General features: G+C 42.7%; 2 protein-coding genes across 5 annotated transcripts in view; one reads left to right on the top strand and one right to left on the bottom strand.

Moving 5' to 3' along the window:
- The window catches only part of IFT81 (intraflagellar transport 81), a 185,717-nt gene that overhangs the window by 13,460 nt on the left and 151,364 nt on the right, over positions 1-20,893 (top strand). The gene's annotated exons all lie outside the window — the stretch shown is intronic.
- The window catches only part of P2RX7 (purinergic receptor P2X 7), a 45,301-nt gene continuing 32,762 nt past the window's right edge, over positions 8,355-20,893 (bottom strand). Inside the window, exons 9-13 of the mRNA XM_001495572.5 lie at positions 18,165-18,255; positions 16,773-16,838; positions 16,536-16,685; positions 14,632-14,733; positions 8,355-11,157 (exon numbers count right to left, since the gene is read on the bottom strand). Coding sequence (XP_001495622.2) covers positions 10,660-11,157; positions 14,632-14,733; positions 16,536-16,685; positions 16,773-16,838; positions 18,165-18,255 — 907 coding nt within the window. The 3' untranslated portion in view covers positions 8,355-10,659. The remainder of the gene's footprint in view (positions 11,158-14,631; positions 14,734-16,535; positions 16,686-16,772; positions 16,839-18,164; positions 18,256-20,893) is intronic.

Genomic DNA, 20,893 nt, shown 5'->3' with positions numbered 1-20,893 from the left:
CGCTGCTTCACTTCGACATTTGGATCTGTTTCTATGAGGCAGCAGCTTCGGCCCACTCTGTATTCTCCTGGGCGTCACCTTCACTTCCAGGATGACCTGTCCCAGCCCTTTTTGATGAGGCTTCTGTGGCACGTTTGCCTCCACCTCGCAAAGACACACACAGTAATTACCCTTGGGCACGGCCTGGCTGCATGTGAGTTTTCTCACCTCACCCACCGTGGAGGCCGAGCCACTTTGCTCTCCCGGTGGCACAGGAGCTAATGCGGACAGACACTGAGCTGGAGAAAGCTGATTCCAGGCATTGGGTCAGGCAGTCTTCAAGCTGAATGGGCACGGTGCACATTCGGTGTTTGCTTGCAGAAGAGCCTGGCTCAACACAGGGGTCAGCAAGTGCCTTTGAGAGCCTCGTCTGTTGCTGCTTTATCTGAAGTTGGAGCAGACTTATTCCCATCAGAGCAGTAGAAATAGTAGTGGATGACAAAATCCATGCCTCAGGCAAGGTCTCTACCTTAAATTCTACCCTACGAAAGCCAAAGGTAAGATTTATATCCACCGACCACTGGCTTATCCCTGCTTCCTTGCAAATCCTTCCAAATAGCTGTTCTCCTGGCTTGCTGGCCGTGCTGGAGATCTCCACTGGAATATTTTCTTACAAGACATATTTATATGCATTCGGAGGGCACAAGGAAATATGAACAGCAAGCTGCCCCAAGCCTCCAAATGAGACTCCGACTGTCTAGACACTGCAAAAAAAAGTATGTATTGTTTAATAATACAAAGAAATCTCCACAAAATATAAAAATCCCACGGTTGCCTAAGTGTTAGTTTTAGTTTTGGGCAATTTAAAAAATTTTGGTAAATAAACATAAATTTATGATTTTAAGTATATGTGTACAATTTAGTGGCATTAAGTACACAGTGTTGTGCAACCATCATTATTATCCATTTCCAGAACTTTCTCATCATCCCAAACAGAAGCTCTGTACCCGTTTAAACACTAACCTCCCATTTCCTTCTCCCCCCAGTCTCTGGTAACCTTTATTCTACTTTCTGGCTCTATAGATTTGCCTGTTCTGGATATTTCATATAAATGGAATCATAAGGTATGTAGCCTTTTGTCAGGTCTGGCTTATTCACTTAGCATAAGTTTTTCAAGCTTCATTCATGTTGTAACATGTATCAGAACTTCTTCTCCTTCTTCTTCTTTTTTTTTTTTTTTGATGAGGAAGATTGGCCCTGATCTAACCTCTGTTGCCAGTCTTCCTCTTTTTGCTTAAGGAAGATGGTTGCTGAGCTAACATCTGTACTAATCTTCCTCTATTTTGTATATGGGATGCCACCACAGCATGGCTTGATGAACAGTATGTAGGTCTGTGCCCTAGATCTGAACTGGTGAACCCCAGGCCACCGAAGCAGAGTACGCAAACTTAACCACTGCATCACTGGGCTGGCCCCAGGACTTCTTCTTCTTCTTTTCTTTTTCGCTAAGGAAGATTAGCCCTGAGCTAACATCTGTGCCAATCTTCCTCCATATTTTTATATGTGGGACACCACCACAGCATGGCTGGTGAGTGGAGTAGTTCTGTGCCCTGGATCTGAACCTATGAACCTGGGCCACTGAAGCAGCGCACGTGGAACATTAACCAGAGGGCCAGGCCCAGAGCTTCATTTTTTTAGTGGCCAAATAATATTCCATTGTATAGATATACCCCATTTTATTTAGCCATTGACCTGCTGATGGACACTTGGATTGTTTCCATCCTTTGGCTATTGTCAATAATGCTGCTATGAATATTTGCATACAGGAATCTATTTGAGTCCCTGCTTTCACTTCTTTTGGGTATATACCTAGGAATGGAATAGCTGGATCATATGGTAGTTCTGTGTTTAAATATTTGAGGAACTGCCAAGCCCAGTGTTAGATTTCCTATTCAAAATATATTTGTCACAATTAAAAAGAAGAGGTGTATTTGGTAGGGCTGCCACAACAAAGCACCCCGACAAAGATGGGATGACTTAAATAATAGGAATTTTTCTTCTCACAATTCTGGAGGCTAGAAGTCCAAGATGAAGGTGTTGGCAGGGTTGGTTTCCTCTGAGGCTTCTCGCCATCTTCTCCCTGTATCTTCACGTGATCTTCCCTCTGTGCCTGTGTCCTAATCTCTTTATAAGGCCACCGGCAGATTGGATTAGGGCCTACCTGTGTGATCTCACTTTACCTTCGTTGCCTCATTAGAGGCTGCATCTCCCAATACAGTCGTATCCTGAGATAATGGAGTTGGGACTTCAACATATGCGTTGGAGGAGGGGGACAAAATTCAGCCCATCACAAGAGGCACAGAGCCAGCCGCATTCCGAACAAGTCATGGTAGGAGAAAACCCAAAAGCAAGTTTTTAAGCTTGGTTTCTGGATTTCAGGAAATGCCGGTTACCTTTTCTGATGTCTCTGGATAGTTACAGTTGTCGTTATCCGTGATATATTCCAGTGATGTGGTTCTTCTTTGTCTCCACAAATGTACATTCAGGGCTAAAGGTTTTTAATAAGTACTGTCTTTGCAGAAAAAAAAAGTGCTAATTAAAGGCTCACATTCTCCTTAAGCAAGAAATATCATGCAGATTGTGTTCTGCCTTGAACATCTTTCAGTGTCATTTGCCATCCTTCTATGGCGTCATTTAAAATAGCTGCATACCGTTCTAATTTATTTAACCAGTCCTCTATTGTTGGACTTAAAGGAATTTAAAAAATTCTTTCTCAGATTCTTCCTTTTCTTTTTATCACGACCATTCAATTAGTCCAGGTTGCTTATTGAGTCACTCTTATGTGATCCTTGCAGACATCTAAGTAATCTCCCTTCCCAGGGTTTCCCCCTCCACCCAACATCCTCATGGCTGTCTGAGAGGTGTTCTCTTTTGTTTTTTTTTAAAGATTGGCTCCGAGCTAACAACTGTTGCCGACTTTCCTTTTTCTTCTTCTCCCCAAAGCCCCACAGTACATAGTTATATATTCTAGTTGTAAGTCCTTCTGGTTGTGCTCTGTGGGATGCTGCCTCAGTGTGGCTTGATCAGCAGTGCCATGTCCATGACCAGGATCTGAACCTGTGAAACCCCCGGCCGCCAACTCAGAGCAAGAACTTAACCACTCGGCCGTGGGGCCAGCCCCATGTCTGAAGGATATTCTTTTTTTTCGTTTTTTTAAGATTTTATTTTTCCTTTTTCTCCCAAATCTCCCCAGTACATAGTTGTGTATTTTTAGCTGTGGGTCCTTCTAGTTGTGGCATGTGGGATGCCGCCTCATGTGGCCTGATGAGCGGTGCCATGTCCGTGCCCAGGATTCTACCCGGCGAAACCCTGGGCCACCAAAGCAGAGCGTGTGAACTTAACCCCTCAGCCACGGGGCTGGCCCCTGAAGGATATTCTTAAGTCACTGCTTTCCTTGTGTCCCCTATCAGCCCAAGAATGCTTCATCTTGACTTTGCAATTGGTCCAAACATCTCAGCCTTTTTTTTTTTTTTTTAAGATTTTCCCAGATCAGTCTCTATTTAATCTTTGTCTACTTCCTTCCCAATCTGGGGAGCCAGCCAAATCTACTTATCTCAGCACATACCATATTCATTTCTTTCTGGACCTAGCTCGTGCTACTGGTCCTGTTGGGAATGTCTCTTCTCATCCCACTGAATGTTTCTAGTTTCTTCATCCGGGAGGGCCAGCTCACGTCTCATGAACTTCATAAAGCCCTATGTGGTTACTCTTGCCTGTATGGATTTTATTTTGCCTTTCTTTGAGCTTCTGTTTCACTGAGATGGGACCAAACAGTTTATGAAGCAGTAAGAAAACAACTAAGCCTGTATCCTTTCCTGGCTAGACTTAGAAGGTAGGGACCTTGTCATAAATGTCCCAGTCACACTGGCAATCTGACCATTCTTGGAACACACTCATTTCTTTTCTACTTCAGTGCTTTGTGCTTGCTGTGCCTCTGCCTGGAGTGCCCTTCCTCCAACTCGTCACAGCTGGCTCCTTGACATTTAGATCTACTTAAATGTCGCTTCCTTGGATAGGCCACTCCTGACCCGTCAGAGGTAACGCTATTGTTTCTATCACAGCATGCAGCTTGTTTCTTTCAGACCCTTTATCACAAGTGATTCTCACCTCATTTCTTTACACATTGCTTCCCTGCCCGAACCCCCCCACCCCCACCCCAACACACACCTACCCTCCTGGAGAGCCTGTCTTGTTCACTTGTTTATACTGGCACCTGCACAGCCAGGGTGCTCGATAAATGTTCGCTGAATGAATTGGTGAGATTGGATGGATTGGGGAAGGAGAAGGGAGATGTGAGACATTGAGGCTATCTTTTGGATTTCTGGCTTAGGAAATTGAACTGATGGCAGGTGGTGCTACTAAGGGAGCTTGGGAGTTCTAGAAGAACATGTGGGTGGGGTGGAGGGAGCAGAGATATGATTTCTGCTTTGTACCTCTTTGCATTGTCTCTAACCTATTTAAGTAAAATATCTTCAGGTGGTTAACTATATGGGCCTGGAGCTTAGGAGTGATGCTTGGGCACCGTGCAAATAACAGTAATACCCAGCATTGTTAGACCTATGGTTAACAGTTTAAATAATAATAATATCTGACAATTATTGAGTGCTTACTCTGTGCCAGGCAGTGTGCTAAGTGCTTACATACGTTTAACACTTATATCATGTGATAATTAATACAACTCTGGGACACAAAGATACAGCTGAGGTTTCTAAGGATTGGGTAAACTGCCTGAGGCCACTGAGCTAGTGGGTGAGCTAGGATTTGAACCTGGATGGTCTGTTTCCAGTGTGCCAGCTCTTCCCCACTGCACCTCTGCTGGAACAGGCGTGTAGGGACACAAACCCAAGATGAGGCTTTTGCCTTGGAGGAGCTTATTGTTTGCTTTGGGAAATATAATGTAACTCATAACTTACTATACTCAGCAGGCTTGCATAAGGCCCCTATCCAAGCCTGTCAAGTTTGGCAATTATTTGGTGAGAATGGCCAGTCAGAGTTGACCACCTCCTCCTCCGATTCCTGAAGACTCAGGCTCATGTGACTTTCATAATACAGTGATCATTAAGAGCAACTAAGGATGTCGGAAACACAAAATCATCATTCATTTTGGAAACATGTTTCGTAATCCTTCTGGGCCTGGAAAAGAGGAAACTGAAAGATCACAGTAAAAGTGAAAGAGGATAGTGTGTCTAAATCTGTCCATGAGAGAGCAGAAGGTGTTCAGTCGGAGCTCAGAGATTCCCAGAATGTGGACTGCCTGGGGATAGAATATGGGCTGAGAAACGTACAAGCAGCAGAAAGTGAAACCACTCCCAGTGCACTCTAGCGGCTAATTTGAATAAGTGGGGGAGTCGTCCCAGTTTCTTGTGGGCCCTAGGAGGCAGTGCTTTGTGCAGACAGTGACTCTGTGCAGAAGCCAAGCCTCTAGTTTTTGAGGACTGAAGGAATTAGGACCTTCATCACCTTCTCTGCACCCCGTTGGTGAGGGAGGGGTTCCCACTCCAGGGTTATGGGGTTGGCCAAACACATGACACCCAACACTAGACAAATGAAATTGACAGCAATTTATTAGTCACATATACTCACAGCTTGGGGGAGAAGGACACTACATGCCTTGCAGTGTCACAAGGGGATAGCATTTAGGAACAGAGTGAATAAGCAGCAGCAGTGGAAGGCAAGCTTGCTCTGTGGTGTCAAGAGAGTGAGCTGCCCTGTGGTTCCCACAGGAGGATGTGATTGGCTCTTTTGGATAATTCCATGGCCTGGCAGGAAACTCAAACCCACTACTTAGTGATAAGCAGGAAGTGCATCTGGTCCGTTTGATGAGGAAGATTTTATTTATTTATTTATTTTATTTATTTTTTTATTAAGATTGTGATAGTTAACAACCTTGTGAAATTTCAGTTGTACTTATTTATTTATTTTTTAAAGCGTGGCTCCTGAGCTAACAACTGTTGCCAATCTTCTTTTTTTTTTCCCCTGCTTTTTTTCTCCCCATATCCCCCCAGTACACAGTTGTATATTTTAGTTGTGGGTCCTTTTAGTTGTGGCATGTGAGACACTACCTCAACATGGCCTAGTGAGCAGTGCCATGTCTGCGCCCAGGATCCGAACCCTGTGCCGCCGAAGCAGAGCATGCCAACTTGACCACTCAGCCACAGGGCCGGCCCCGAGGACGATTTTTTTTTAACTAGGCTACCTTTTCCATGGGAGCAGACTGGGGAGAGGAACTTGCAGTTAAGCCATTCTCGGCCCTCCTGATTTCACCAGGTGTCAAGGCAGCATGTAATATTAGACCTCACTTTTAGGCCTTGGATCACAGGATGGAATGCATCAGTAGGCTCTGTTGACTGACTGCCCTTTCTCTCTAGATTCGGCACATTCCTGCCCCTGACTCAAACCTCAACAAGTGGTCTCATCCCCACCAACTTGGGATGGGGAGATATTCTAAAATTCAAGGCACACTGAGCATTTCCTCTTTTTTTTTTTTTTCAACTTCCCAAGGAGAAGAGGAGAGAAAAGAGGATCAGTCCATTTTGCTGCGTATTTGGGGCAAATGTTTCATGGAGTAGGGAAAGACTGAAAAATGAAAACTATATCTACCACCTCTCCTAGTTCATTCTTCACACAGTGATCAGAATGATCTAAAAATCAAATATAATCTCGCCAGGCTCCTACTTAAAACCCTTCAGGGGGCCGGCCCCATGGCCGAGTCGTTAAGTTCGTGCACTCCGCTTCCGTGGCCCAGAGTTTCGATGGTTCGGATCCTGGGCGTGGACATGGCACTGCTCGTTAAGCTATACTGAGGCAGCGTCCCACATGCCACAACTAGAAGGACCCACAACTAAAATATACAACTATGTACTGGAGGAATTTGGGGAGAAAATGCAGGGGAAAAAAAAAGATTGGCAACAGTTGTTAGCTCAGGTGCCAATCTTAAAAAAAAAAAAAAAAACCTTCAGTAGCTCTCTGTTGGTCTTTCTTAGGATAAAGACAAAACTCCTTGCCATTACCTATAAGGTTCTATGCAGTCCAGCCCCTGGCTCCCTGTCCAGTCTTTTCTCGTGTCTTACTTCCCCTTACTGTTTATGGAACAGTCATACAGGTCTCCTTTAAGTTCTGCAAACCTGCTATGCTTTTTCTGCCCCAGGGACTTTGTATGTGCTATTCTCTCTGCCTAGAATGCTGTTTCCTCCCCTATTCACCTAGTTATCCAGTACTTATCCTTCAGATTTCAGCTAACTGGCTGTTTCCTCAGGGAGGACTTTTCTGATCCCCCCAAATTCCCTTATTGTAGGCTCTCAGACCATCATTTACCTTCTTCATTATGATACTTATCACAAAGTGCAAGTTTACATTTGTTTGAATTATTTAATATCCGTCTCCTCACATCTCCATGACAGCAGCAACTTTATCTATCATTGGTCTCTTATGAATGCATTAAAAAAACCCTCCTGTTTTCCTATACTCTACTCACTTTTGATACACACACCACAATTCTCCAAGTCTCCAGACACCAACTGGGTGTCCTACAATTCAGTTATGACATTAACTACCTGGAGTTAGCCGCACAGATTAAAGGCTCAGTCCCACAAGATTGTCCCCTACTTCAAATGCCAGTCACAAGTCCCAGGTTGTCACCTGTACTTCTGAGCAACTGGCTATAAATTGGGGGTTCCCATAATCCCCTCCTCCGTTCAGTCATTTGCTGTAACAGTTCATAGAACTCAGGGAAACCCTTACTTGTATTTACCGGTTTATTATAAAGGATATTATAAAAGATACACATGAACAGCCAGATGAAGAGGTACATAGAGCAACGTCTAGATGGGTCCCAAACACAGAAGCTTCTGTCCCTGTGAAGTTGGGGTGCACCACCCTCACAGCATGTAGGTGTGTTCATCAATCCAGAAGCCCTCTAAATGTCATAGTTTAGAGATTTATATAGCTTCATCATGTCAGCACAATCCATGATTAACTCAGATTCCAACCCCTTCCCATTCTGGAGGATGAGGGAGTGGGGCCAAAAGTTTCAAGCTTCTTATCATCGGTTGATCTTTCTGGTGACCAGCCCCCATCCTGAAGTTATCCAGGAGCCACCAAGAATCGCCTCATTAGAACACAAGACATTCACATCACCCAGGAAATTCCAAGGGATTTAGGAGCTCTGTGTCAGGAACTGGGAGCGGAAACAAAATATATATTTTATTATATCATAGTGCCTCAATGAATATGTTGAATGAATGTATCAGTGAAGGAGCTAACTGTGATTTGAGGATCTTCTGAGGTAAGAAGTAAAAGGAGCACTTCAATAATCATGAATTACACATTATTTTTTATTATCATAGTAGTGAAGTTAAGATGTATACATTGCCAAGCTAGAATTAGAAGGGTTTAAAACATGGTTCCCTCTAAAGAGAGAAATGCAAGTCCATTACCAGTTCTATGTGAAATCAGCCAACGTTAAAAGAAAGCAGATGTCCGATACAGAGGGGAAGCGGTGAATACTGTGCAATTACCATAACAGAAGAATTGACTTAAGTACAAGAAAACAGATCCTACAAAATGTGATTCTCCTTGGGATGCCTTTGGCAATGACATTATTTTATGCAGTAGACTAAAAATAAGAATACAAATATGATGCATGTTATTGTAGGAAGTGTCAGACATTTTGCACAGTTGGCATAACACATCACTCTCTCACCCTCTCACCCTCAGCATCTGTGGGGAAGGTGAAGGAAAACAGTAGGTGGATCCAGTGATATTTGTCATCCCAGATTCTATCTGGGGCCTCCACGAGGTGATAGAGACACACTAGGAATAAGGCACCAAAAAAATAAAGATATAAAGGCTCAGGCCATCAGAATGGAAATCTGTAGCAATTACATAGAATTCTAGGAGTATAAATTTTCATTTCCGAAGAAGTCACATATAATCCACTTTTCAAAAATATCTCTGGATGGTAGTAAAAATGAAAGTTGAATCTGGCCTAATTAACTTGTTTCCTGAGTTTAAAGCCAGATAAAATCCTGAGTCAAAAAAATATTTTTGTTCACACTATTTTGCATTAATACAGTAGAAAGCTGCTGGTTTTAAAAAGTATCAAAATGGTAAGTCTTAGCGTATGTATAAAAAAACTCATAGATCCTTCATCAGTCACAGTTTTGAATAGTGGTCTCTATTTATTCTTTGAAATAGCTGTTGTTTAGAAATAGATGACTAGTCAATTCTATTGCCAAAACTATCAAAAGGAAATTCTGCAGGAGGATCCTAACACCTAACACATCCATTTTCATATTCTTAGCAGTTGATGTATAGACATGGTAAAGGTTTGGGTGGGAGTTGCTTTTTAGGTAGCATCCAGACTACATCCATTATAATTGGCTGCAAAGTACAGGATGTTAAAGGCATAAAGGTGGCTTTTTCCGGTTTTTAACAGCAGTAGTTACTTCCAGTCATAGAAACATGAGGTGGATTGGATTGTATTGAGTAACTTGGCAGTTAGATTGGATGGATTCCAGGGCTGGTCTGCTGAGTTACCTGATTCGGTCTGCAGCCCTCCTAGAACTGCCGAATAGAAACCTAAGCCCTGAGGGGGTCCAGGGGTTGTCCAGGCTCCCTGAGAATCTTAGAACCAGGGAGGTTACGGGCTGAGTCTGTGTCCCCATGAGTCAGGGTTGCTCTCTGTCCCAGTTATTTGTTGCTGTGTAACAAACAACCCAAAACTTAGTGGCTTACAACAATTTTGTTCCGTGGGTTCACTGGGCAGCTCTCACTTGGGGTGTGTCATGCAGTTGCAGCTTTATGTTAGCAGGCTCTGGAATTATCTGAAGGCTTCTCTCCCATGTCTGGTGACTGGGCTTGGATGGCTTGAAAGCTGGGGGCTGGTCAGGGGTCTCACCTCTCCACGTGGCTGCTTGGGCTTCCTCGGGCAGGCAGGTCTCAGGATAGTCAGACTTTTACCTGAGGGCTGACTTTCTTCACAGCAAGAGTGTCAAGGGACAGGAGGTGGAAGCTGCCAACCTCTTAAAACCAAGACCCTGAAGCTGACAAAGTGTAACTTCCACTATTGGATAAAGCAGTTAGAGCTGCCCAGATGCAAGGGGAGGAGAGACACAACCCTCAGGTCCTGAGGGACAAGTGCCAAAGAATTTGTGGCCACTTTTAATCTTCCACATTCTCCAGCTAGAACCCAAAGGTTTGTTCATAGCTGGACATTATCCTAGTGTGACCTCATAATGAGCTGCTTTGCATTCATGTAGCTGTTCACGCATTAACGAGAAAGTTCATGTACACTGTCTCAATTTGTCCTCCCAATATCTCTGTGAGATAGTACATTGGATAATAAGGTGACTGAGGTACAGAGGTTAAAGGCATAGGATCATACCACTTCCTAGGGACAGAATTAGGACATAAATTTGAATCTCTTGACTCTTAGTCCATGCTGAGGGACTCTGGTTTGTTTGTTTGTTTACCCAGGTCACTCCGCTCTCTGACACATATAGAGCTGTAGGAGAGGAAAGCACATTTCCCTTTGGCTGAAAATCTGGCCACAGATCTTTGCAGGTGAAGCTCAAGGTGCAAGCAAAGGTGATGTTCATATGCCTGGTCAGCCCCGTGCCATCAGTAAGGACTCTTGAAGCCACTGTACTGGCCTTCACTCCTGGGAAACTCTCTGCGGATCCTCCAGCGGCAGCAGCTGGGCAGGATAGCAAAATCAGCCAGGTCCTGGGAGCCAAAGCGCCAGGTAGCATAGCACCTATAGGCACAGTGCCGCAGCTGGCTGTTGGTGGAATCTGCATCCAGCACCAGCAAGGGCTCCCGGTAGAGCAGGAGGAACTGCAGGACACGTCTGGACAGGACGAGCTTCCTGAACGGCTCTGAGGTGGTGATGCAGGCACCCATCTTTTTCCGACAGCACAGCTCCTCCAGGCATCTGTGGCTCTCGGGAAGCTGGGACGGGAGGCAATTTCCACACTGGCACCAGTGCGGGCTGTCTTTATGTCTAGGAGTCACCTCTTCACTAAGCAGCTGGATGTCCTCTGGTTGTCCAGGAGTGACGTGTGGGTCTTGGAGAGACAGGGGCAGCCTGGACAAGTCTGTGAAGTCCATCGAGGGCCTCTGAAAAAGTCAAGTTTCCAAACGAATCAGCAATGACAATCCGTAGAATTCTAGGTTCTTTAATTTTATTAATTTATAAGATTACATTTAATATATTATCAGTAGTAGCTATCATTTATTAAGTGTATGTATCAGGACCGTACTAGTGTTTTACAAGCATTGCCTCATTTAAGCCTTCAAAGAACCTCATGAGATATGTGTCCTTATGTCCATTTTACACATTTAGAAAGTAAAGTTCAGAGAAGTCAGGCCTCCATGCAGATAACACCTCTTCAAAGAGACTTTCTTGCCCTGACCACCTGATTTAGGTAGTTCCCCTCCTCCCAGGTCATTCTCTTAGCCCATCATGAGATTCTATGTTCTTCATAGTATCTATCACCATCTGAAATGATCTTATTAATCGATATGTGTACTTGATGATTCTTCTTCTTCCACTGGAAAGCAGGTCCCTGTCTGCTTTGTTTATTCCTTATCCTCTTTACCTAGGACGGTGCCAAGCACATAGTAGGCAGTAAATATTTGTTGACTTAGCTTCACTCTCTCCTTTCCCACCAGTCTCCCTCTTCTGGCAAATCTGTTTGTTATCCTTCAAGAGAAGTTGCTGTAATTGCCATCACTTATGTCTATTCTTTGTGACAAATACCTTCATTCACCAAAGAAAGTGTGAGTCAAGTACATTAAAACTGAATAGTTCAGGGCCGGCCCCGTGGCCGAATGGTTGGGTTCACGTGCTCTGCTTCAGCAGCCCGGGTTTTCACTGGTTCAGATCCTGGGCACGGACATGGCACTGCTCATTAGGCCATGCTGAGGTGGCGTCCCACATGCCACAACTAAAAGGACCCACAACTAAAATATGCAACTATGTACTAGGGGGATTTAGGGAGAAAAAGCAGGAAAAAAAACCCTGAATAGTTCTTGTATGTGAATGTTCACAACAGCACTATTTACAATAGCCAAAGGGTGAAAAGAACCCAAGTGTCTATCAATGGATGAATGGATAAAAAAATGTTATGTCCATACAGTAGAGTATTATTCAGCCACAAAATAGGAATGAAGTACTGACACATGCTACAACATGGATGAACCTTGAAGACATTATGCTAAGTGAAAGAAGCCAGACAAAAAAGGTCAAATATTGTATGATTCCATTTATACAAGAGGTCCAAAATAGGCAAATCCATGGAGACAGAAAACAGATTAGTGGTTGCCAGGGGCTAGGTGGGAATGGGGAATGGGTGCTGAATAGGTACAGGGTTTCCATTTTGGGTAATGAAAAAGTTCTGGAACTAGATAGTGGTGATGGTTGCACAGCATTGTGGATGTACTAAATGTCACTGAATTGTACACTTTAAAATGGTTAAAATGATAAATTTTATGTTATATGTATTTTACCATACATGCACACATACACACACAAGAATTCACTTTCTACCTAAACTCAACAAGGACATTATAGTCATGTGTTGCTTAATGATGGGGATACATCCTGAGAAATGTGTTGTTAGGCAATTTTGTCATTGTCTGAACATCACAGAGTGTACTTACACAAACCTAGATGGTATAGCCTACTACACACCTGGGCTATATCGTACTAATCTTATGGGACCACTGTTGAATATGCAGTCCATTGTCGACAGAAATTCTATTATGCGGCACTTGACTGCAAGAATGGAAAAATTTTGGCCAGTCTCTCAAGAAGAGATGTAAAAATCTTAGATGTTAGTGAATTGAATCCAGAAATAAATACAAAGAATAATAATACATCACATTCAAATTGATTTTATTGCAGGAATGCAAGGTTGGCTTAATATTTGAAAACCAATCTAATTCACTACATACCAGAAAAAAGAAAACTCATTATTTCAAAAGAAGCAGGAAAAAAACCCATTATTTAAGAATTCAATATCCATTCATGATAAAAATTCTTAGTAAACTAGGAACAGAAAGGAGTTTTCGTAATCCGTTAGAGCGTTCTTGAAAAACCTACAGCAAATAGTATAATTAATAGTGAAATATAAAAAGCTTTCTTCCTGAGCTAGGAAGTGAGACAAAGATGCCTGCTATTACTGCTTCTACTCAGTGTTGTACTGGAAGTCCTAGCAGATGTAAGTCTTAGCAGCTGTAGTAAACACCTAGAACTGGAAGAGGCAGGGAAGAATCCTCTCCTAGAGCTTTCAGAGGGAGCACAGCCCTGCCCACACCTTGATTTCAGACTTCTAGACTCCAGAGCTGTGAGAGGATAAATTTCTGTTGTTTTAAGCTACTTAGTTTGTGGTGATTTCTTATGGCCACTGTAGAATACTAAAACAGTTTAGTGAAGATGTCCAGAAATCAGAACTGCTGGGGAGAGTGTGAATTAGAACACCCACTTTGGAGAACAGTTAGGTAGTATCTACTCAAGCTGAACATATGCCTGTCTTATGACTCAGCAGTTCCACTTTTAGGTGCCATATGTTTACCATGGCAGCATTGTTGGCATGAGCCCTGAACTAGAAACTACCCAAATGTCCGTCAACAATAGAATGGATAAATTGCATGTTTATAAAATGAAAATTATTTAACAATGAGGACGAACTATTGCTATATGCAACGTTGTGAATGACTCTCTCAAAAATAATGAAAGAAGCCAGACACTCAACAGAGTATTACTAAGTATATACTTTAGGATTCATTTTTTTTTTTTTTGGAGATTGGCACCTGAGCTAACAACTGTTGCCAATCTTTTTTTTTTCCTGCTTTTTCTCCCCAAGTCCCCCAGTACATAGTTGTATATTTTAGTTGTGGGTCCTTTTAGTTGTGGCATGTGGGATGCTGCCTCAGCACAGCTTGATAAGTGGTGCCATGTCCGCACCCAGGATCCGAACCAGCAAAACCCTGGGCTGCCGAAGCGGAGCACACGAACTCAACCACTCGGCCACAGGCTGGCCCCAGGATTCAAATTTTATAAAATTCTGGAAGAGGTAAAACTAACCTTTGGATACAGGATAATGACAAATTTTAAGCAAGGGTAGTGATTGGGTGGAGGCATGAAAGGACTTCTGCTAGCTAATCTTCGCTTTTTTAATCTAGGTGCTGGTTACATGTGTTTGCTTTGTTAAAATTCATCAGTTGTGATTTGCACAAATTTCTAGAGGTATTTATATTTACATTTTATTTTTATTTTTTACTTTTATTTTTTTGGAGGAAAGTTAGCCCTGAGCTAACATTTGCCACCAATCCTCCTCTTTTTGCTGAGGAGGACTGGCCCTGAGCTAACATCCATGCCCATCTGCCTCTACTTTATATGTGCGACACCTGCCACAGCATGGCTTGACAAGTGGTGCGTAGCTCTGCGCCCGGGATCCAAACTGGCGAACCCCAGGCCGCTGAAGCAGAACATGTGAACTTAACCACTGCGCCACCAGGCCGGCCCCAGAGAGGTATTTACATTTAATAGTAAGCTTAAAAAAAAAAAGACTAAATGTCTTAACTTACTGGGACTTTTTCACCCTTGACATCTTGTAGGCTTCTCCCAAGTAGCTGCTGGTCCACCATCCTAATGTGGGATTCATCCACAAAGGACACATATTTTAATGTCTAGGAAAATAAAGTTAAAAGCTTACCCATTTTTGTATAGAATTATCAAGAATTGCATATCGGAACATATCTAAAGGCAGCTGTTACTCCCATTTACCAAATGACAAACTGTTAAACAAGCTAATCAAAACCTCTTGCTAATCAAGAATGAATGATTTTGAGTCTAAAGGTAAATCCGAAATGGAACCCTAAGCACTTTGTTGGTAGACTCAGAGTATCCACAGCTTACTGCCTAACAGTTTTAGGTCCCCCAGGAGCTATGTAAAATTCCTATATTGTGTTTCCTCAATTTCAGTTATTCTAGATTGAACATCTCCAGAAAGTTATATTATTGCAACTTAAATTATTTACATTTTCATTAAATTTCATCCCATCTTGGGCCATGAAATGGTGATTATTTTTAGTTGCAAAGATGAACTTTTATTTTAAATTGCAAATACGTGTACGACGAACAATGAATTGTGCATTCAGCTGCTAGAAAAGGACAGTAATGTTCTTGTATGAGGAAAAGACAAAGAAGCCCTCTTTGTTGTTTTTAAGTACTAGAGATTTCTCTTTGATTGAGGGAAATCATGGAAACAAGTGCAGAGGACCTGCTTAGGAAAGTCCAAATTAATCGAATCAAAGCCATACAGATGAGCTAAAATTTCCTTTGACTAATCCTGCCTCCTAGACTCCTTTCCAGAAGCAATCACTCGTATCACTTTTGTGTATATCCAATAGCTCTTTGTATACATATATTACCCCCCATACACACATATATGTGTGTGCATGTGTGCATATAATACATGTAAAAAATGTATAGAATATAAAAATATAGAATATATGTGTATATATACACATATATAATATACATGTAGAAAATACATGGAATTAATTTATATGTGCAGTTGTTTTTTAACCTATAAATCATACCATATATATTGGTCTAGAGTTTTCTTTTTTTCCTCTTGACCAATATCTTGGATATCTGCTCCTCCAGTACCCATAACATAGTAGTTGGGAATATGGATTCTGAACCAGCCTGCCTAAATTGGAATTTCAGCTCTGCCACTTCCTAGCTGTATGATGACTTTGGGCAAATTATTTAACTTCCTTGTACCTCAATTTCCTCATCTATAGAATGAGGTAATAGTAACACCTACCTATAATGCTGCTAATAATCACATAATCACATAAACCTATCAATAGAGTTGTTGTGAAAATTCAATGAGTTAATGTATACAAAGTGCTTCAAGTGCTATATAAACCTTTGCTATTTTTATTATCTACCTCATTCTTTTAAACTGGCGGCTGGCATTCCTTACTCTGGGTTTATCATAGTTTATTTCACCATTTACCTATTGGACATTTGGGTAGGCGCTCTTTCTTCCCTCTTACAAACAGTGCTGTGATGGGCGTCTTGTACACATGTGCCACTTGAGTACCCATGTGGATGTTTCTCTAGGGCAGGTATGGAGAAGTGGAAATGCCAGGCTGTAAAGTATGCCCTGTTTAAATGTTATTAGATACTGCCAAATTGTTGTCTAAAGTCATTATACTATCTGGTTTTTGGCTGTATCAATTTAATAAGTCTGTCAAAATTGAACATAAAAGTTTGTTTTCCCTATATCTTCCTCTCTATTCTTGTTTCTATTCTTCCGTAAGGCCAAAGAATTCGTCTGAGAGATGGTAGATTGGAGTCCAGAAACTTGTCTACCATGGGATTACACTTGTGGTTTTGGCCTTGTTTTTGCACATTTCTCAGTGATCTAGCAGACTCTCTGGGTGTTTTGACGGCCTGTAGACACCTTGAGCCTTACCGGCTTTGGCTCCACAATGGACTCACACTTCTTCCTGTAGTAGTATTCATTGACTGAGCAGGGTTCGCAGTACTTGCAACAGGGATAAATACTGGATCGACAGAATTTACTCGAGTAAGTGTTGATGAGAAAGTCGATGAACAAGGTGGCCTGGGAAAAACCCAGACAAGTGCCATGTTAGTGGAACTTCTTTTTGCCAAATTGTTTTCATCAAGCGTGGGAAAGAGAATCCCTTACCAAACCAAAGTAGGAGAGAGTTGAGCCGACGAACACGATCAGCTGGATAATGTCAAATTTTCCTCCCTAAAAACAGAATGGGAAAGGTTACTCAGCTGAAATTCAGAGCAATGCTCTTTTGCTCTAACATGTAATTGTTGGTTCAGGCAGAGGAGGGAGCCCAGTGCCATGACTTTGATAGATGCATGTAAGGTGTTCACACAGCAACAGACACTGTGGAGACTGGAAATACGACTCCCACTCGTCCTGTTTGTGCCTTGGATGTGCTTGAAAACACGAGTGTTTTAAACAAAGAAGCACTGGAACACACACATTCGGAGGAGAACCCTTGAAGGTTTGTTGTTATTCCACTCAAGGTGAGGGTTTCAGACAAGCTTTCCCTAAAGTGAGTTGAGATTACTTTGGAAGCAGAGGGCTGGAATGTCTGCACAAATTCTTCCCTTAGGTGTCCTTGTGGTTTTTATTCTCAATGGTCTTTCTATCCTTGCAGCTTATCTCATTGACTCTTGTGCTGCTTATCACCATGTTACATAAGTAATACCTGTTGGACAAGGTGGTGTGGGCGTCTATTGATTTTTGCATGCCCAGCATCCCCTCCTTCTTTCTTCTGGAGACAGCACCCAAGTTTTCCTTTGGAGCACCATCTCTATCCATACTCAGTCTATGTAGTTTGAGGGTGAGGGGCTGGTCCAGGGCTGGTCCAAGACCAGCCATTGGGAGTACGGCATGACCTTGATCACAGTGATTAGTTCAGCACTGGGCATGTGGCCCAGATTGGGCCAATCAAAGCTAATGACATCTGCCTGAGGCCTTTGCTGAAACTTCCAGCAGAGATGTTCTCTTTTCACTGAGGTTGCTAAACTGGTGAGATATAAGGAGCTACCTGACACCACCATGTAGAGATGGCCAACTGAGAATGAAACCAAAACAGAGGAGAACAGATGGAAAAGATGGAGGGAGGCAGATTCCTGATGATGTTGTTTGAACATCTGGATCCAGTCATGCCTGAAGCCTGAAAATTGCCCCTGGGTTTTTCAGCTATATGAATTAAAAAAGAAAAGACTTTTCTTCTTAAGCCAATTTAAGTTGGATTCTGTTACTTACAACCTATTTTTCAGAGGGATTTCGTCATCCTTTTTTTCCCCAAACATCAGAGTATTTTTAAAGTTGAGTATTGGATTTTTTTCCCAGTCCCATTCTTGTACTCCTCAGATGACTTATTCATGGACAGAACCCCCAAGGACATTTCTTCTCCCTTTCTTATCCTACATACAAGATGCACAATGCCAGCTAACAACTGTGACCAAAACACTCACCCCTTGAGGCGCTACAGCAGTAATTAGGACACAGTCAGAGGAGTAGAGGTGCCAGTGGCTGGGAGAAGAGACTTACGGTGCCAAAAACCAGGATGTCAAAACGGATCCCAAAGACTTTTATCAGAGTCCGTTTTTCAACATTGTTTTCCTTATAGTACTTGGCATATCTGTAGGAGGAAAAGGATCCGTATTTATAAAGCTCTATCTGAAAGTGCTGTTACTTTATGAAAAGAGAAACCAAAACAGCAGCCGATCTAGTCTTCCTTGTCCGTCTTCTAATTCTGCTGTGGTTCGCAGAGGCAAGAACACAATCCAAACCCATGAATTACTCTCTCTGCCTGCCTGGAACTGAAGCACCACTTTCCCACGTCATCTCCTCTACTGCCACCAACACCGAGCGATGGAAAATCTGCTTTTCATTTAAGATTGAAATGAACAATTTTTAACCAATACAGGATTAACGACAAGCAGAGACATTTTTAAAAATAGCTTCAAGCAATCCAATTATTCCTTAAGAGGGAAAAATAGATTTGGCTTCTAGGACAAATGGAGGGGAGGTGAATCTTAGATTCCAATTATTGGATTGGGGACAGATACTCCTCAGCAATCTGTTCTCATTGTATTTTCTTAGATTCTGTATTTGTCTATTTGGCATCTGTTATCACAGGACCAAACTAACAGCCAAAGTTGTTTGCAGCCCCCCTGTGATCCAGCTTTTGTCAGTGTGTAAAAATCATGTTACAAACCATCCAACCGATCCTGAGTCCGTATCCCCAGCCACCTCCTTTATCTAACTGTCACACAGCCAGCCAATATTTCCTCTGAGCTGAATCACGCAGGGCCCAGTGCCAAAGAGGCAGAGACCACCCTATAGCCCAGAGCCTGCCGACATTGCTCAAACTGACCAGTCCTAAGCTGTTTCCCCTGTCCTGCCTTGCCTGTCCCACAAAAAAACACAATAAAGGTTCTGAGCCATGCTTTTCTCTCTATCCTTCTACCTCCTGACCAAACCTAGTGCTTCTGCCTGTGGCCCTGTGTGGCGTGGCCTGCCCCCTCCTCTTAGGAATGTAAGTAATAAAATATTTTCAATGGCATTGACCTCTTCATGTCGTTGCTCAGTCACCTTTATAAATTAAGACTCAGGCACAAATCATAATCAGCCCAAATATGCGACTTTCACCAGGGCTGCAGTCAGGAAGGTGGTATGTTTTGCTTTTTATGAATAATTAGGAAGGTTTAAATAACATGTCTCAAGAAACTTTTAAATCTGTCCCTCCCTCTTACCGCCTTTTGGTGGTTGTTTTTAGGTAAGGGTATATATTTTCTTTCTGAGTTATTAATTCACAGTCTATTTATAGGTGTGAGGAAAGAAGAAAACAGAAGACAGACGCTCTGCCAGAATATACTATGGAACATCTGAAACTCTTTTTTAACTCTGAAAATCTGACGTTAGGATTGGTTAGATATTCTCAGGTGCTTCGATGCCTGTTTTTGGCCAGAGGGGTTTTGATTTCTTTGCAACTGATTGTTCTCATTTCATGACAGTTCCTTCTTCTGCTGCTCTATCGAATGATTTTTTTTTTTTTTTGAGGAAGATTAGTCCTGAGCTGACTGCTGTCAATCCTCCTCTTCTTGCTGAGGAAGACTGGCCCTGAGCTAACATCCGTGCCCATCTTCCTCTACTCTTTTTTTATATGTGGGACGCCTACCACAGCATGGCTTGCTAAGCGGTGCCATGTCCGAACTGGTGAACCCTGGGGCCACCGAAGCAGATTTGTGAACTTAACTGCTGTGCCACCGGGCCGCCCTGGATTTCTTTCTTAATACCCAAAGCAAGCATGCATCCCCACTCCATGCCCTGGGGCTGGCGTTCTCTATGAAGCTGGTTTGCCTGGGAAGGTTAACATAGAGTAAATACTTGAGTTCCTGCTTTCAGGGTCTTGGTACAGTGGTTCTCAAAATGAGGGCAAGAATCACTTGGGAAGCTGTTCAAAAGGCAGTTTCTGGGCCTCAGCCCCAAAGGGTAGTTTCAGAAGCTCTGAAATGTTTCTAGGAATCTGTATCTCCAGGAAAGGTACTAGGTGTTTTTCTGCAGGTGGACAGTGGGCCACACTCTGAGAAACACCAGGCCCTGGACAAGGATGTTTTTGTACACTATAATGGGTTGAATAGTGGCCCCTAAAAGATACATCCAAGTGCCTAACCCCAGTACCTGTGAATGTGGCCTTATTTGCAAATAGAGTCTTTGCAGATGTAATTAAGGGTCTCAAGACAAGATCATCGTGGATTTAGGGTGGGCCTAAAAAAATCCAATGACTGGGGACCTTATAGAGAAAGGAGAGGGAGAGTTGAAAGAGAAACACAGAGGAGGAGGCCATATGAAGATGGAGGCAGATACTGCAGTGTTGCAGCCACAAGTTAAGGAATGCCTAGAGCCACCAGAAGCTGGAAGAGGCAGGGAAGAATCCTCCCCTAGAGCCTTTGGAGGGAGCATGTCCCTGTTGACACCTTGGTTTGGGGCTTCTGGCCTCCAGAACTGTGAGAGAATAAATTTTTATTGTTTTAAGCCACCAAATTTGTGGTAATTTGTTTTCGCAGCCTCAGGAAATGAATACACACATATACCCGTTCTGAACAAGATAAGTGCATCGGGCTTTCTGTGTGGGTCTGCCCTCCTTTACACGTGCTGTAAATAAACTGAATCGTATGTTCACTGAATAAGGACCTTTTGCCATGGATCTTTCGGTAAAGGATGAAATTTTGTAATGTGATCAACTTCTTCAATTCCTATGTTTTAGAAAGTTA

The sequence above is a fragment of the Equus caballus genome, chromosome 8 (assembly GCF_041296265.1).
Source record: "Equus caballus isolate H_3958 breed thoroughbred chromosome 8, TB-T2T, whole genome shotgun sequence".
Classification (NCBI taxonomy): Eukaryota; Metazoa; Chordata; class Mammalia; order Perissodactyla; family Equidae; genus Equus; species Equus caballus.
The sequence above is the reverse complement of the archived record's forward strand: the minus strand, read 5'-3'. Positions and strand labels throughout refer to the sequence as shown.